General features: G+C 45.0%; 1 protein-coding gene across 1 annotated transcript in view; it reads right to left on the reverse strand.

The window, feature by feature from the left end:
- Positions 1-17,704, reverse strand: part of BMERB1 (bMERB domain containing 1) — a 94,447-nt gene extending 76,743 nt beyond the window's left edge. The window contains exon 1 of the mRNA XM_020777593.3: positions 17,305-17,704. Coding sequence (XP_020633252.3) covers positions 17,305-17,410 — 106 coding nt within the window. The 5' untranslated portion in view covers positions 17,411-17,704. The remainder of the gene's footprint in view (positions 1-17,304) is intronic.
- Between the last annotated feature and the right edge of the window lie 1,429 nt (positions 17,705-19,133).

Raw genomic sequence — 19,133 nt, forward strand, 5'->3', positions numbered from 1 at the left:
AACATGGTATGACCACAAAGCTAGAGAGAGGCACTTTGACCCAGGGGAGGAAGTGCTTTGGCTTAGGCCCTGCAGAGAGAATAAACTGCAGCTCAAATGGGCAGGACCATATAGGGTCATTTCCAAGATGTCAGACCTGAACTACCTTATAGAGCAGGAGGAGAACCAAGCAAGGAGGGTGGTTCATGTGAATGCCCTAAAACCCTACTACAGAGGGGAACAGAGGGTTTTATTCGCGATAAAAGCAGCTGAGAGTGAGGAAGCTGAATTACCCTTCTGGGAGGGTAGAGGGGAAGTAAAATACAACCCAGAGGAGGTAAAGATCAGTCCTGCACTCACCCAAGACCAGCAGCAAGAACTGAAAATGCTGCTTAGTAAATATCAACAGGTGTTTTCCAACAAGCCGGGGATAGTGAAGGGAGTGATGCATCGGATCCACACAGGGGATGCACCCCCGCAGGCAGTATCCCCATACCGAGTAACGGGACCCTATAGGGACAAGGTGCGGAAGGAGCTGGACGAAATGCTGAGGGAGAACATAATCGTCCCCTCTTCTAGTCCTTGGTCCTCTCCGATAGTCCTTGTGGACAAGCCTGATGGGAGCATTAGGTTTTGTGTCGATTACAGGAAATTAAACCGTGTAACCACTCCTGATGCCTACCCAATGCCCCGGCTAGACAACCTGATTGAAACCATAGGGGGTTGTCGGTTCATCTCATCATTGGACCTGGTAAAGGGATATTGGCAATTAAGAATTGATCCCAGGGATCAAGAAAAGACTGCCTTTTGCAGCCCTTTTGGTCTCTATGAGTTTCGAGTCCTGAGCTTTGGTCTCAGAAATGCACCAGCCACATTCCAAAGGCTGATGGACCAGACCTTGGCAGGGCTCAGTGACTTTACAGTGGCCTACATTGACGACATAGGGATCTTCAGTAATACCTGGGAAGATCACCTGATACACCTGGAGTTAGTGCTGCAGAGGTTAAGTGCAGCAGGGCTAACAGTAAAGGCCAGCAAGTGTCAGCTGGGTAGCCCAGAAATAAAATACTTAGGTCACATGGTAGGGGGAGGAATGATAAAACCCCTGGAGGCCAAAATAGAAGCTGTTCGAGATTGGCCTAGACCCACCACCAAGAGAAAAGTCAAATCATTTCTTGGGTTGGTGGGCTACTACAGAAAGTTCATCCCGAGGTTTAGCGAGATTGCGACTCCGCTGACCGATCTGACGAGGAAGAAGGCTGATGACCGCATCCCGTGGACCAGCGACTGTGAGGCGGCGTTCCAGAGGTTGAAGGAGGCGTTAATCAACTATCCTGTCCTGCGTGCTCCAGACTTCGACCGGGAGTTCATCATCTACACCGATGCGTCTAACAGCGGGGTAGGAGCAGTTCTGTGCCAAGAGGATGAGAATGGTGACCAGCATCCAGTGTCCTACCTGAGTAGGAAACTTCAAAAAGGTGAGAGACATTTGGCAACCGTGGAGAAGGAGTGTTTGGCCATAGTCTACGCGATCCAGAAGGCCAAGCCTTACATCTGGGGAAGACATTTTGTTCTGTGTACTGACCATTCACCATTGCAATGGTTAAAGACAATGAAAACCCACAATAGCAAACTTATGAGGTGGGCTTTAAACCTACAGGACTATGACTTTGAAGTGAAGGTGGTCAGAGGGTCAGTGAACTGTGTTGCTGACGCCTTATCAAGAAGACCTGAAGACTGAAGACGGCGAAAGAACATGGACTATGTGTATATAATGATGACAAAAAGTAAAATGTACCTGGTTTTGAATTTGGTTTGTATGAATAAAGGTAAATTGATGTAATGTATATGGTAAATGTTTAAATGCTTAATTGCTATGGTTAACTTAGAATGTAAGTAAGTATAATATGGTAGGTATAATTGGTGTTGTGTGTTTTATACAGGTTGTTTTTTTGGGAAAAAGCACCTTAGCTTTCCCCCTACAAAACAACTTATAAAGAGGGGAGGTGTTACATAACAGCACTGATGTTACCTGTCTGTCATGGGTTTGGAGGGAAAGTTCCATCCTATGGGGAGTGGAAGGCGGGACATCAGGAGGAGGGGCTGTACTGTATAAATATGTGATGCCTGTGTGGTGAAGGGAGATGCTGAGACAGACTGTGAGACACTGGGTTGGGACGAAGCAGCAGCTGGGGAAGAAGAAGCTGTTGTGGGAGTCTGGGTGTCTGACAGGGTACTACTGTGTGTCAGAGTACCAGCCTGAAAGGTTCAGGGGTCTGTTGGTTAGCCAGAACTGATGGGTTCAGGGTCTGTGCTTTAAGTTAAGGGTTCTGGGTGAACCAAACTGTATGCTTGTATGAGTGAGAATAAGCCACGTTACTTTATCCTATTCACCTGATTGTTTATGTTTCCCTGTGTGTATTTAAAATAAACCTTATCCTTTTTATTGTTTAAAAATCCATCCCTGGTCTGTGTGACTTCTTATAGGGAATGGTTGGTGGCAGCTTAGTGTAACTGTGTGACATATCCCAGTAGGTCTGGGTTTGTCACAATGGTTACTTTCAAGGCCTGGTCTTGCTCAGTTGACATAATGCAAATTGCATCTTAGCGCAACAACTATTTTCTGAAAAAACAGTTAAAATATTCCCCCCCTGTTAGCTTTTCCTCACCCTCTTGATGTTAAATGTTTGAAGGTGTTAAAAGAGAACTAGATGTCAACATAATTATGAAATCACTAGGAAATTAAACAGTCTGTCAATATCAACAACCTATCTATTCACACTGAAACCACTTAATCCCCAGTAAATAAAATCTGGTGCCTTATTTGGGGTCTTGCCCTAAAGGCAGCACCAATCTTAAGCAAATCATTCCACCACAAAACAACATCGGAATGGCTTGTTTCCTCAAAACATTTTTTTTCAAATGTGCCCGTCTGATTATGAGTCAGTAGAATAGGATTAATTAATCCTTCACTACTAGTTCTGTAATTAGTTGATTTTCTTCATACAATTTGCCTTCCAAAAATGCATCTCTTTCATTTTCTGAATTGTCTTTCTCTAACCAATTGGAAATTAGCACTACATCACCCCTGGCTTGAGTGTTGTTTATACAATTATCGCCATTTTGGGAAATGAATTGGTGTTATTTCATAGCTGATTGCTTCTGCTTGAGGTTAGGTTTATGCAGGTTGTAATGGTGCTCATTTAACTACAGGTGCTTAGCACTTCAGAAGGACAAAGGTAATTGAACTCTACATAATTGGCTATCTTTTAATGTTTGGAAGACAAATTTCACATATAAACTTTATAAGCCTCCAATTCTCACATCAAATATCACAATCAATAACAAATGAAGCCATTTGGATGCCTGAGCAAATGATCCCCATGCACACAGTACCCAAAACCAGCTTAGTTATTCTGACATATGAGGCAGAAAATCCTGCCATATATTATGACTCTTCTATCTTGTCCTTCCAAAAAAAAAAAAGGTTTCCATGGCAACTTAGTGTAAGGATATGAGGAATTCTCACCCAGTTACTCATTCTCAACAAAACTGACTGTCTTGACATGCTGAAATGGTTGACCCCCTTCCCTGTGAGATCTCTCTCATGTCCTGCACAAGAACCAGATAAGAAATGCCCTTTTTGACATTTCTCTCATTTGTGCAAATTTTATATGCACAAAACTAGTGTTTTTTTCTTATTGTGAATCAAAGCATCTATATGCATGTGCACATACGCACAACAAAAGAGCTGCCTAGTTATTGCTCAAAAAGACACAACTCATGTCATGCTTCTAAAAGTACTGCAGCATGGCAGCAGTCACTATAGATGTGCACAGTTCATGCAACTGGTGCAATTTAAACAGTTTGTATTATTTACACAACATTGCTCTCACAAGTGCAAAAACCGTAGCTCTATATGATCTCTCTCTCTCTTTCTGGGTGCCAGCTCAGTTGTTGAGGTTGGCTCTCAGTGTGATGTATCTCCCCCAGCAGAACAAGCAGGCAAGGAGGGAAAAAATGTGTTTTCTGTTTCTCACAAGTAAGAATCACAGAATAATTGAGTTGGAAGGGGCCTATAAGTCCATCAAGTCCAACCTGCTGCTCAATGCAGGAATCCAAATCAAAGCAAATGAGAAAGATATTTGTCCAATTTTCTCATGAATGCCTCTGGCGTTGGAACGCTCACCACCTCCTGAGGTAATTGGTTCCATTGTCATACTGCTCTACTAGATAAGAAGATAAGCAAAAACACCACATATTCTTTTCTTGTTGGAAAGTCTTCTCCTCAAAGCATGCTCCGTTGTTTGCCCTTGTTGGAAAGGAAAGGAACGTTTTGGTGAGAAGGGAAAGAATCATCTTAAAGAAGAGCATCGCTCTTTGAGAGAAAGGTTTGTCCCAGTCTGCCAGCAGGCTAAGGAGGTGCCCTGGATATGGATTTCTCTGATGGTCACCCTCAGCTCTGGATGAGTAACCCTCAGCGCTGAACACTGAGCTAACAGAGTATCTTCTAGAGAGGGTGGGGAAATGGGGGGGGAACTATACCTTTTTTTCCTCCCACATTTTAAACCTTTCTGTCACAAATAGGAACAAATTTGTGGATTTTCATGAAGTTGTCAGAAATGAATGGTACAACATTCTGAGACATCTGCAGTGTACAGATTCACTGTGCAATTCCTGCATGTTCCTTGGCACGCAGTTGTTAGAGGAAGGAGCATCTCTGAAAAAAGAGGTGGTAATCTTAAGTACTAGCATGATTGTACAAACTTTGTACAAAGCTAGTATTACAAACTTTGAAGATCTTAGCAATCAAAATGCTGGATGTAGACAGACAAATCTGTCACATTTTAGTTTCTCCCACACTTACTTCTTTTGAGTCTTTTAATATTATTTTTCATACTATATTGGAAGAAATTGGCAAATGGAGGGGGGATTCGTATTAAAAATGAACTGGAACTAAATTCGCTTCCATCTCTAGCAAAAAGAAGTATTCAAGATCTATTGGAAGACCCAAGGGTCATTTACATGCGATCAATAAGGGTTTTCATCTCCTATGATTAATAACAAGTAAAGTTCCTAGTTTAAAAGAGAGAGAGGCAGAAAGCCTTGCTGATAGCTATTGGCTACTCTCCCAGTCTTGGAAATCCTCATCTGTAAAGCAGAAGCATTAATTGCTCTTTGGAGGCTCTAGTCTAGACTTACACATGCCTCCACTGCCTCTGATTTAAACCACAAATGACCTTGTGAGGTAGGTTCAACTATTGTAGCCAAACAGGTATCTGAAAACAGTCTTTCCAACACAAGTTGAACACCTTCTTGCTTCCTTTATGTTTTCACTGTTATGACAACAACTACTCCTGAGGCAAACACTTCCTCGGGTCAAATCTTAAACCTGTCCTCTGTTCATTATGGGTGAAAATGCACATGGTTGCTTATGAAACAGCAGTGGCAATACATTGAATATCAACATGAAGGTAGACAACACTGTCAGAAATCAGTCGCCACAAGTCTTTCTTAAAAATTCACAGAAAGGCAATTTGTTCATGCCCGGATGACTTCAGCTTCGTTCTCTGAAGCACGTCTGGTTGTTCAAAAGTGCTTCCCCCCCATCCCTGCCTGAACAAAATATATCTTTGGTTTCAGATGTAAATTGAGTTTGTCATTCTGGTGTATTCATTGCTCTTCTGCCTTTGGGAGTTGGGGGAGGGGGAGAGAGAGAGAAGCAAGCAGACAACCACAGACATACTAAGGTGCCCTATTAGGTGTGAGGAATCATGGTCACTCAAAATAATTGTGTTCAGACATTGTCACTCAAAATAACCGGATTGCAATCCTTTATGAGATTATACTGGGACATGCTGGGTAGGGCTGATGTAGGCCAAAATGTTTCTCATCTTTGGCTTATACTATGACAGTTAAATAACACAAAGACACACATATCCTTATATTCTACAAGAGATTTGCTAAAATCCTGAAAAGCTGCAAGCAGGCAGTGGAGATTGAGGATGGATAGCTGTGCCCCAAGGTGATGTTAGATTGTGATTTACTAACTTTTACTATTAGGTATGCTGGCTATTGGTTGTAGATGAAGGTTGCATCATCCGTAGGGTCACAATTGTCCACCCATGCTTTTCTGAATAGCCTGAAGTATATGTTGTCAATAAACTAAGAAGAAGAATGCCTCTCTTCCTCTTTTCCTCAGCAGCCCTTCCTTAGAGTGGTGGGCAGGCAGCATCATGCTAAAGGAGGTGGGCAAGGAGGGGACCCCCATGGGATTCTCGCTACAGGTCCTCCTCCTCCTCCTCTTGCTTCTCCTGTTCCCTTGCACGCCTGTGTTTTCAGTTACCTTCAATAATTCACTTTATTTTTAATGTATTTCAGCATAGGGCTAGATCCTAAGGGAATGGCAAGGTACAATAAGATAAATCCCCAACAAGGCAGCTGTCAGCAGTTTCCAGTGCTTAAGTGATTCAGCAATAAAACAGATGGGGGGGGGGTTAAGAGTTTGGACTGCAGGGTACCCTGCAGTCTGAAACCTGTGATCTTGACATACAATGCATGACAAACCCAACAGAAACACCTAATTTACCGTATTTTTCGCTCCATAAGACGCACCTTTCCATAAGACGCACCGATTTTTTAGGAGAAGAAAACAGGAAAATATAATCTGTTTTCTTCACTCCATAAGATGCACAGACTTTCCACCCCCCTGTTTTGTGGGAAAAAAGTGAGTCTTATGGTGCAAAAAATACAGTACTTTGACAGAGTAAATTGTTCACATATGCCAAAACAATTCAAAATAAATCATGCTCATAATCGAGTTAAAATAAACAAGCCCCATCAAGGAGACTTGCTTTTGGCCAAAAAAAATAAAAATAAAAATAAAAAATCACACTTAGCTGTATGTCAAGTAGACTGATAGTTATGATGGCTATACAGTACCTTACTCCCAGGGAGAGGTGTCTCAGTGCCGGGGGCTGACAAACATGAGTGGAAGAAGGTTTTTACACTCAGGTCTTGGTCATGAGCTTCCCAGGTTGGTAACAGCAGGGACTAGTTAACCCTTTCGTTCTGCACAGCTCTCCTTAGGTCTTTAACAGGGACAGAAGGGCATTCATATGAAAACATATTGCTGTTTATTTCTCCTTCAGACATCTAATAGAGGGAGAGAGCTCATTTCTCCAAAAAAAAATGTTCTTCACCACTATATATGTGCTAATCATCCTGGTGTCACCACTGCATATGCTACAGAAGAATAAGAGCGCTATAGGCTTTTTCGCAGCCTATGCTGAGGAGATTTATGGTGCATACTAGTTGTTGTTTAGTCGTTTAGTCGTGTCCGACTCTTTGTGACCCCATGGACTAGAGCACGCCAGGCCCTCCTGTCTTCCACTGTCTCCTGGAGTTGGGTTAAATTCATGTTGGTCGCCTTATTTTTCCCTATTTATCTTTCAAAATGCCTCAGATAAACTAAAAGCCCTTAATATCCTATTTCATACCTCCTGAGAAATGTGACCCCTGATATTTAAAGCAGCCTTTCCCAACCTTTCCCAAACTAGAATCCCCAGCTGTTGAGTACATATCCCTTCATACCAAGGAACTAACCTGCTGGTTCGGGTACATGGCAATTATAATCCAAAAAAAACTGGCGGCTCTAGGTTGGCAAAAGCAGATTACTGTACGTTGTTGTGCCCGATTTATAGTATTGTTATGACTGTACAAGAGGCGACGCGTGTTTTCCAACACATTTCCCAGGGATCAGAACCGACAAATAAATATGTGCACTGTAAATGTGTTAGAATCAACTTAATATTAAGCTACACACATATTTGTGTGGGTGTGAGGCCATCATAAAGTGGAGCAAAGAGCCCAGAGGTGTTAGGATCTAACCCTATGCTGATCCATAGATCTATATTAAATCCAGTATTCATACCTTGTGACTTGATGTTCTGTGCTATCAAGTGGCCTCCAAGCCATGGCAACCCTATGAATGAGCCCTCTCCAAAATGGCCTGTCCTCAACAGCCCTGCTCAGCTCTCGCAAAGTCGAGCCAGTGGCTTTCTCTACCATTTTTCTCATATTTAGTCTTCCTCTTTTCCTGGTGCCTTCCACCTTTCCCAGCATTCTTGCCTTTCCCAGAGAATCCTGCCTTCTTATGAGGTGCCCAAAGGAAAAGAAAAGAAAGGAAGTTGCTCTAAAAGAGCAACTTACCTAAGAAATAAAGTTTTCTGGCAAAGTCACTGGTTTTACCATCAAAGCAGTATTTTGGTATTTTCAAGCACAAATATATATTAAAAAGCTTACGTTATTTGTAACTTGGTAGTGACCTAATCATGGTATTGCTCAACCACGAACTCTGTCGCTATGAGTGGATCAGAGACATTTTTGGTATATGCTTCTGGAAATACCAGGATTGGTCATCAGAGAAGAATTCTACTGCTATGCGACTGAACCTCAGTGTCATGATTCCATCTCTTCCAGTCTAGGTATGGCTACCAGTTGAACTCTAATAACATACAGTGATACCAAAATTCTTCCAATCTCCTATTGTACTGATGTGTAAAGACTGCCTAACAGTTGCCAGGTTCTGCCAAGGTTGGGAAGAGTCTTTTATCAGCAGAAACGGGAACTATCAGATGACACTTCTGTTACCTCTGTAGAATTTATACCCCATTATGCTTTGTTGGAAACCTGACTTCATGAGTCAAGGGCATTACATCTGGCCCAGTTTGTGAGCCATTTAACAACACCAACAAGAATAATAATTTCTTAGAACTGCAAAACTAAAAGGGAGGTTATGGGTCACTGAGTCCAGCTCCTGTCAAGGAAGCACAGCGCTTAACCCCAGTTTTTAAACTACCCTGATGAGGAGTCCTGGACAGGGATCCCTCTAAGTTGAGTGTGTGTGTGCACGCGCATGAATCTCTGCCTCCATGCACACAGCTGTCTTCCTCCTCCGTGCAGCAATCGCATTAGGTTCCAGTCACGACAGAACTCTGCGCATGCGGGGGGGGGGCAAAGTCATGCTCAAGAGACCCAGAGCCCTGCCCACCGAGGCTGAGGTACGCTGGTCCTGGGGGACTGAAAAACTGATTTTATTTGCAACCTTTTAGTGGTGGCCAGCCTCTCACTTTGTTGCTACGAATGGATCTTACATTTGTATTTCCTACTACATACTGGCAATGTGTTCTTTGTACTGTACAATACAAAACAAATTTCTGCAGAAAGTTGTTGTCTTCTGACTTACCTGAGTTCCTGGCATGTGGATCAGAAACATCAATTGATTATCCTGCCAAAATACTGTCAGGAGGAAACTGCAATCTGTCTAAATCCTCCATCGCCTAGCATAAAAACGCAATTAATAAAGTGCCAGTATGCATCCTTCCTTGATTTCAACAAACACATCTGTTCTCTGCATTTGTCCTGATACTTCAGTGCTGAGTTACTGGGTTTTTTTTATTGCTCAGACTTCCAGTTCAATGTTCAGGATGAACCACTTTTTGGAAGGTCTGCAGCTAAATTCTCAATCAAACCAAGTCGGAACTCTCTCTAGAAGCAACAAGGATTAAACTGAGGCTATTGTACTTTGGGCACCTCAAGAAAAGACTCACTGGAAAAGACAATAATACTGGGAGGTATTGAAGGCAACAGGAAAAGAAGAAGATCAAAAAAGAGATGGCTTGAGTCCATAAAGGAAGCTATAGACTTCAATGTTTGAGTACAGCTGTTGACAATAGAATTTTTAGGAGGCCCTTAATTCATAGGGTTGCCATAAGTCAGAAGGGACTTGATGACACCTAACGACAAATGCAACTTAAGTGGCTCTCAACTTTTACTATTTTGGACTTTGACTCTCAGAAGCCCTAGCTAGCCAACAGTCAGGAGTTCTGGAAATTAAAGACCAAAACACCTGGAGGGCTATATGGTGAGACCCACTGGTCTAAAACATAGTCTTTGCCTTTATGTCTCAAATGAACACCTCATATACAGGAAGCACAGAAATGACTTGCCTCGATTAAAAATTCAAGCCCCTGCACTTCGAGTGACAGTTACGCAGTGGTAGCTTTTCCCTCCAAAATTTGCAGAAAAGCATCCAACTAATGAAAACTGCAAATGCAAAAAAATTGTCACTGCAAACCTTTAGTGTTGTACAGTATTATAAGGATTATAAATCCATAGCTTTTGAGACTTCATCATGGAGGGATACCTCACCTCAGAAGAAAGCAATTAGGAACATAATACAGTGGTGCCTCGCGCAACGGTCGCTCCGTAGAGCGACGAATCCACGCAACGATGCGATCGCAAAACGGCACCTAGATAGGGGAAAATTCACAGAGCGGTTCGCTTACCAACCTTCGCTTTGCGACCCGCCGATCAGCTGTTCCGTGGCTTCAAAATGGCCGCCGGAACAGCCGAAAGGGCCGGAACAGCCGAAAACGCTGCCCGAACAGCCGAAATGGCCGCACGCAGCGTTTTCGCACCCTCCCCTCGCTTACCAAGGGCGCGAAAACGCTGCGCCCGGCCATTTTGGCTGTTCCGGCGGCCATTTTGGACCCGCCAGACAGCTGATCGCAGCGTTTTCGCGCCCTCGTTCAGCGAGGGGAGGGCGTGAAAATGGCTGCCGGCCATCCCGGAACATCGCACAACGGTGAGTATTCGGACGAATTGGAACGCATTAAACCATGTTTAATGCGTTCCAATGGCTTTTTACTTTCCGTTGAGCAATGTTTCACACAGCGAGGGTTAATCCGGAACGGATTAACCTCGCTGTGCGAGGCACCACTGTAAGTTGTCTTATATGAGGTCAAATTTCTTTTCTATCTAAGCCAAGAGTAGGGAATCCGTTGCCCTCCCCATGCCATTCAGGCAACATCCCTGACCATTGGCCATACTGTCTGTCTGGGGCTGATGGGAACTGGGCATCTAAAAACAGTTGGTGAGTCACAATTTGCCTTTTTCCAGACCCTGCTGGGTTGGAAAATGAACCCTGAAGGATGCTGCCTAGGACTCAGCACTATTGGGTGGAATAGCGAATACACTGGAAAACAGAAACAAAATTCAGAATGATCTAGATAGGCTGGAGCACTGCACTGAAAACAACACACAACAATGGGCTCAAGTTACAGGAAGCCAGATTTTGGTTGAATATCAGGAAAAACTTCCCGACTGCTAGAGCAGTACAACAATGGAACCCATGACCTCAAGGGGAGGTGTTGAGTGCTCCAACGCTGGAGGCATTCAAGAGAAATTAGACAATCACCTGACAGATATCCTTTGATTTGTATTCCTTAGCAAGGGGTAGGATTCAGTGGCCTTACAGGCCCTTTCCAACTTCATGATTTATGATTTTAAATCTAACATTTAATTCTGATCACCACACTTTGAACAAGAGGTGGAGCAGCCTTCTCTAGTGGCCATGGGGCCTGAGCCTTCTCCATCAGCCTTGCTGGTTGGGAGTTGTAAACTAATATATCTGGCAACTGAGGCAGGCAAACAAATTGGAAGAGATTCAGAGGAAGGCAGCAAATATATTTAGCAGTAGTACACAAAAGAAGCCAGCGAGGAAAGGCTGATGGAACTACTGTACAGTGGTGCCCCGCATAACGAGTAATTTGTTTAACGACGAATCCGCATAGCGATCGCTTTTTTGCGATCGCAAAAGCGATCGCATTGCGATGTTTTATATGGCTAAAATCGCTTTGCGATGATCGGTAAGCGTTTCGCTTCCTGATTTTCGCATAGCGATTTTTTAAAACAGCTGATCGGCAGTTCCAAAATGGCCGCTGGAAAAAATGGCCGCCCGCAGCATTTTCGCGCCCTTTCCTCGCTTACTGGGCAGTGAAAATGGCAGCCGGATGGAGGATCTTCGCATAACGGTGAGTTTTTCCCCCCATAGGAACCCATTAAACGTGTTTTAATGCGTTCCTATGGGGTTTTTTGCCCCGCATAGCAACGAATCCGGATAGCGACAATTTTTTCGGCATGGATTATCGTCGCTATGCGGGGCATCACTGTACTAAGTCTTCTTGATTTGGACCAGCTTCAGTTCTCTACGACAGCGGTTCTTAACCTTTTCTTAGCACAGACCCCCTTTAAATATCTTTTATTGCCATGGACCACCAAGATTTAACTCGAGATTTAAAACCCTAAAAAGCATCCAATGCACTTTAGTTTCTCATTAATGGTCTCCTCAACATATATATTCCTTGCTATAACGGCGATGCTTTTTAAGATGGTTGGAAGAAGCTTCATTTTGCTTTGAACAGGATGTACCCTCGGCGACAGAATCAGTTCTTTTACATTTCAAATTCAGGCAGCGATCCATTCTGAGGCTCAGCCAAAATGTATTGTTATGAAATTGACTTTCATAATATCAAAAAGTCAGTTTACCCAACAATAACTAAATGGTTTTATTAGCAGAAATTAAACACAATCATAAAGTCTGTCCAGACACTCACTCACACTGACACTGACTCCAACGCTCTCTTCTCGCAGTTTCTGATTGTTCGCACACTAGCAAGAAATATCACGTGATATCTCTCAGCCACTCAGCATCATTCACTTGCATGTTCTCACTTGCAAGAAATATCAGTTATTTGCTATCAAACAGTTAGTTTCATAACCAACTTCTACTTTCGTTTGTTTTTAATGGAAGCAGTAGGTTAAGAAAAGCCAAGTTTTACACAGACAAGCAAGGGGAATTAAAGTTTTGTTCTGTGTTTAGAAGGAAACCTTAATTGTTCTATGTTTAGAACTTGCTTTCTTTCTTTCATTCTTTCTGTTTTAACTGCAAAATATCATAAGATTTCTTCAAACCTTCATGGACCCCCTGTGAGGACCCTTTGCCCCCCCCCCAGGAGACCACAGACCACAGATTAAGAACCTATACTCTAGGACTTTCCTCCATCAGAGAAAAACCTGTTCCATCACTTTATGCTTTAAAAAAGGAAAGAAAAAGAAATGGAAAATAAGGATTAAATCTGGGACTTGAATGTGCACGTACATGTGCTTAACTCATATGCTTAACTCTTAAATGATGTTATTTCCTCCAGAGTAGTGGCCTCAATCTTGGGTCTTTCAGATGTTTTCAAATCCAGTTCCCCTTGACCATAGGACATGCTGATTTGAACTACTAGAAAGTGCCTTACAAAAGGTCAAACTCCGACCATCTAACTCAATGTTATCTCAGTGTTGGTTAGCATGACTCTCGTTGCCTCAAGCAGAAGTGTTTCCTGTTACATGGTCCCTGATCTTTCCAAACGAAGTTTTTTTTAAAATTTATTGTTTATTAAACTTGTATACTGCACTGATTAGTGATAAACACAAAGTTATCAGCAGAGATTGGTCTGGGACCTTCTGTATGTAAACCATGCACACAATCTTTGAGCTACTGTCTCTTCACAAGCCTCTGTGTCTCTCCAAATGTGCCTAAAGCTAGGGCAATTTGATGGACTAAATCTCATTCTAGGTATGAGACAACTGCTCGCTGAAACCAGAAAGCAAGGCAGTTTCATATTGCTCCAATCTATCTAACAGTGGGAGGATTTTTTTCTTACAAAAAGGCAGGAAGTTACTTCATTGGACTTCAGGTGATAGCAGGAAGGATAGTGGCCACTTGTGGGCTTGCTCAGTCTGCTCTCCAGATGAGGATCAGTTATAAGATGGGGGATACTTGTTTCAGCAATACTAGATGCAAGAAGGATCTTGGGGTTATTGTAGATCAGAAGTTGAATGTAAGCCAAAAGTCTGGTGTGGCTGCAAAATGGCAAATGCTAGTTTAGGTTGCATTAACAGAAGCATAGTCACTAGTACCTCTATTCAGCACTGGTTGGCTGGCTGGCTGGCTGGCTGGTTGGCTGGCTGGTTGGCTGGTTGGCTGGTTGGTTGGTTGGTTGGTTGGTTGGTTGGTTGGTTGGTTGGTTGGTTGGTTGGTTGGTTGGTTGGTTGGTTGGTTGGTTGGTTGGTTGGTTGGTTGGTTGGTTGAGTGGGTGGGTGGGTGGGTGGATGGGTGGGTGGGTTGTTTATGTGCCACCTTTCTCCCCAAACGGGTCCAAGGTGGCTTGCATAATTAAAACAGCATTTAAAAACTAAAACAGTAAGTACACAAATACTAAAAAAAAAGAATATTATATTAAAACGGGCCTAATCTTAGTACTGTGTCTAGTTCTGGACATCTCACTTTAAGAAGGATGAAGACAAACTGGAAAATATTAAGAGAAAGACGACAAGGATAATAAGGAGACCAGAAACCAAATCCTGTGAGAAAGGACTGAAAGAAGGTTTGGCCTTGAGAAATAAAAACTGGAGGAAGATAGGAGATATCACTCTTCAAATACTTGACTGTCTTCTCATTGTAGTAGAGCTTCCCCAGAGGTGAGGTGATGGTAAGCAATTAGAAGAGCTATGTCTAACAGCATCTGGAGGGCCACAGTTGCCAGCTCCAGAAATACGAGGATCTCTCTAGACAGAAGACTGTCTCGTAAGAGTGCTTGGTCACCAACATGGTCAGCAACAAGGTGGACAGCTACCTTTGTTTCTTAGTGATTGAGAAAGAGGAGCAATGAGTTCTCATACAACTCTTCAATGCAGTTGAAACAAACATAAAACCTGGACTGGTAGGCTTGCTAGAAATGGCAAAATAAATAAATAAATAAAAACACCAGCACATCTCCCCCCCTCTGGCTGTCTTACACTGGTTGCCCATCCATTTCAACATCGACTTCAAAGTGCTAATGATTACATATAAAGCCCTAAACTTTTGGGACCTCAATATTTGGCAGATCGCCTCCTCCCACCCAGATCTACCCGAGTCACCCGATATAGCCAGCAGGGACGGCTGAGGGGCCTGACGCCGAGTGAGGCCCAGAAGGCAAAAACAAGAAACCGGGCCTTCTCGGTGGTGGCCCCTTGGCTGTGGAACACTCTCCCTACCGAAATTCACCTGGCACCCTCGCTGGGCGTTTTCAAAAGCCAGTTAAAAACTGGCTATTTAAACACGCTATTTAAACAGGCCTTCCCTCCAGTCAATTAAGTGTTTTCCCCCCTCTTCTTGAGTCTTGCCATCTTGGAAATGTGTTGTTTAGAATTAATTGTAATAATTGTATTTGTATATATGTTATCTTGATGTGTTTTAATCTATGTAAGCCACCCTGAGTAGACGTTGTCTAGAGTGGCAGGGTAAAAATCGAATAAATAAATAAATACTGTATATAAATAAATAAAATAAACAGTTTGTAACAACTGAATTAAACATTGAGTGTATGCAAAATAATCATAATGACCATTTGCTACAACAGTATTTAATAATACCACAAATCATCCTGGAATTGCTAAATGAACAGCACCTGTAATAGGACAGGGGACGATTGTCTGCAAGATAGTTCTGGACTTAGGAGATATGAACTTATCCACATTGTGATTTTGTTGTTTAGTCGTTCAGTCGCGTCTGACTCTTCGTGACCCCATGGAGCAGAGCCCACCAGGCCTGTCTGTCTTCCACTGCCTCCCGGAGTTGGGTCCAATTCACATTGTGATGCCCTACCGCAAATAGCCAACTTCACTACAATCTTATACACAGAGATGTTTGCTGAGAAGCACACCCTATGGAGTTCAGTGGCATTTACTTGCCATTGTTTAGAAGGTGTGCAGCATCACAGCTAGAGACACAAGTCCTGTACCTATTTACCAGTCACTGAACTGGGTGGTATTTAGGTCTGAGCAGAGACACGTACAAGTTCACACTGTTAGTGCTGCTCAGCTCCATTCGGAAAAGCAACAGAGCCAACAGGGCTCTGACTCTGTGCCAAGCACTGCAACGAAACCAACACTGCAATGGAAACATCAACGTGTGGGAAGGGTTGGATGAAAGTGCCACTGGCAAACGATACTGTTTCCAAACCAAGTCTTGGGATGCCAACGTCAGAAGGTAAAACCCCTGGCGAACCCGGCAACCACAGCCTAGCCATGAGACCAAAACACTTGGCAGAAGGCTATAAGCCCTGAGATATGCAACATCTGCTTAACCATATCAAATTATGTACACCAGCAAACTATACTACAAAGGAAAATCCCTTGTCCTGCCATTTAAGGGGTTCCTACAGAGGTTTTCTCTATAGGAACTATTTCCACCGTTCACCTCTAGCTGGAATGATGGGCATTGTCTCCTAATTCATTTTGCAAGGGATTTTGGACACGGTGTGATTTCACAGGAAGGTGGCAGAAAATCTACTGTCATAGGATCATTGAGTGAAATAAATTTTTGCCTCCCAATGAAAAGATAACTGTCACTTTCTTGGAGGCAATTGAATTGAATCAAGTGTTTATCTTAGTGGTGGGTGCGGGAGGCATTTGAGCTTCTTTCCTTTGAGGGTTTTGGAAGTGCTGTTATCGATGGCTGGACTTTGGGGAGGGTGAAGGGAAGGGTTCAGAGAACAACATATTGGACACTTGGGAACCTCTTCAGCCAGTTGCTTCAGGATGTCTATAATACCGCTGAACACAGAACCAATATTATTCCCCCTCACACCCAACTGACCACAATCAGACAAGTACAGTATGTTCTAGATGCTCCCCTCATGATGCTGTTTCCCGTGAAAAGTCAAGTGTTTGGGCAATGGCGCCTTGGAGGCAACAAGGCAAAGGGCCTTGGGTGGCTTGCCACCCCCCCCCCTTCAAAGCCATCCACCACCTCTTTCCTCCAGGCTTGACTGGCTCGGGTTTCAGAAGGGTCAGAAAAGGAGAACCTGAATTCAGTGTCCAGAAAACAAAAACACAGGACTAGCCCCACTTTTAATCCCAGCCAGAGAAGCAGACCCCTCGAAATGACCCGGGCACATCCCAATTCCCACCGATGTCAATAAATGTCCTCCAGTTGGGACTAGGATTGGATTTCAGCCCAGGGAGGCCAGACGAAGGAGGGAGGAGAATGCTGCCCCCCTTCCTCCGTCACCACCACCATCACCACCATCACCACCACCACCTGGCTTCCCATCATCTCCCTGCCTGAGCACTTTCCTCTCTCCGAGCAGCCCTCCCGGGGACCAGGATAAAACCGCGCCTCGCCTCCGGACCCATCCAAGGCCAGGCGCAAGATGCCTTCCTTCCCCCTTCTTTGTTCCCAAGAAGAAGCCCGGCTCTCCGGGGCTGCGCGCTGCCTTCCCCGGCGAGACCAGCAGGAGGAGGAGGAGGAGGAGGAGGAGGAGAGCCCGGGACCAGGGCCGGGGGGGGGGGCGGGCGGCGGGCAAGGCTCTCGCGCTCCCCGTCCTTCCCGAGGGCTGAGCCAGGACCCCGAGCAGGCAGGGGAAGGAAGCCCCGACAAGAACTTACTTCTTCCCAGGCCCTCCGGGGCCCAGGCGGTCTCTTCCACCGCCCCGTAGCGCCTCGGCGGCTTCTCGGCGTCCACGCCGGCCGAGATGGACCGCTTCAACTCCATGCTGTCGCCGCCGCCGCTCTCGGGGCCCCCGCGCCCTTTTTTTCTCTTTTCTTTATGCGGAGCGGCTCTCCCTTGGGTGCCCTGTCTTTTGTCCTAGGAAGCCATCCCAGCTCGGGGGCGGGGGCGGGGGGGGAAGAGAGAAAAGAAAGAAAACAAAGGAAGGAAGGGAGGCAGCAGCAGCAGCTGGTGACGAACAGCCCGGGGTCCCCTCCCTCCCTCCCGCCGCTGCTGCCGGACTGGCAAGCGCAGCTAAGCTCCCCGCATCCTTGGTACCCAAGGAGGAAGAGGGGAAAAGAGAGGGGCGAAAAAGAGATGCAGGGCGCATGCTCAGTTGAAGATGCTCAGCAAAGAGGAGCGCCGGGGGGGGGGGAAGGCGGGCGGGGGCGGAGGCGGGGGGGGGGAGAGATGAAGGGGAGGAGGGGGAGGGAGACAAACAATGGGGCCCAGCATGCCGTAGTGCCGAGGGAGGGGATTGGCTGGATATCTGGGGAAGGGCCGGGGGGGGGGAGGACGAGGACAGAAATGACAGTGGGTGCCCATTCAGAAAAGAAGGGGGAAAGGTGTGCGCGGGGGTGGGGGGCGAGAGCGCTGCTGGTCCTCGTCTTTTCTGCTCCTCCCTGCTGCTGCTTTTTGGAAACCAAGGAGAGGCCACCCCGGGACCAGGGCTGTTCTCGTCCCAGTGTGAGGTCCTCCGATGAGTTTACTGTCCTGCCCCTGCGGGAAAGCCAACTGCTTCCTAGGACTGGAAAGTCTTCCTAACCATCCTTATCTTTGTGGCAGAGATCGCTAGGGTCAAAGCAGTGGGATGGGAGGAATCATTCTGTACATGTCCAGAGGCATCCTTTCATTTTTAGGATGAATGTGTTCTCCCTGCCAGTTACTCCGTGATGGTTTTACATATCCTGAAGCTTTAACCAAGTTGCCACAAAGTGCATCTCAGCAGTTCCGTTGCCTTTTGTTCACATTTTCCCTTCTCTGTTTTGATTTCATTTTGGATTTCATTTGGTTCTCTCTCTTTTTCTCTGTGCTTCCCCCACCCACCCCCGACACGCACACAAACCATTTCTATCCCAGTTTTCCAAAATGTCTCAGGCAGCTGAAGTTGCTGTTATGTGCCTTCAACACATTTTTGATTTACAGCAACCCTATTTGGGGCTTTCAAGGTATATGAACACATCCAAAGCAATGGTTTACTCTTACCACCATGCAGTAAGTTTGAACCCCAGTCTTCTGAGTCGAACCCCAGTCTCCTGAATCCTGGTCTGACTCTCTGCCCTTCAGTGGTCACCAACCTTGGGCCTCCAAGTGTTCTTGGACTACAGCTCCCAGAAGCCTTCACCACCACCTCTGCTGGCCAAGATTTCTGGGAGTTGAAGTGCAAGAACATCTGGAGGCCCAAAGTTTGGGACCACTGCTCTAGATCACACTGTCAAGCCAGGCAACTAACAACACGTCTTATCCTCTTCTTCTATTAGAGCTGTGGAGCTGGAAAAGGACCCTGTGGATCATCAGGTCCAGGCCTTGTCAAGGAGGCACATTGAACTCCCAACCTGACTCCGCAGCCAGAGACTTAAGCCACTGAGCTGTCCAATACCTCATACAGAGCCACAGGCTGCTACCAGTTGAAAAAAGCATTTTGCTGGCTGGAGCAAAAGGACAGAGTGGTGCCTGCTCCTTGTTCCATGTCCAGAAATCAACTGAAATGACATTGGTATCTCATGTC

The sequence above is a fragment of the Pogona vitticeps genome, chromosome 13, assembly GCF_051106095.1.
Source record: "Pogona vitticeps strain Pit_001003342236 chromosome 13, PviZW2.1, whole genome shotgun sequence".
Taxonomy (NCBI): domain Eukaryota; kingdom Metazoa; phylum Chordata; class Lepidosauria; order Squamata; family Agamidae; genus Pogona; species Pogona vitticeps.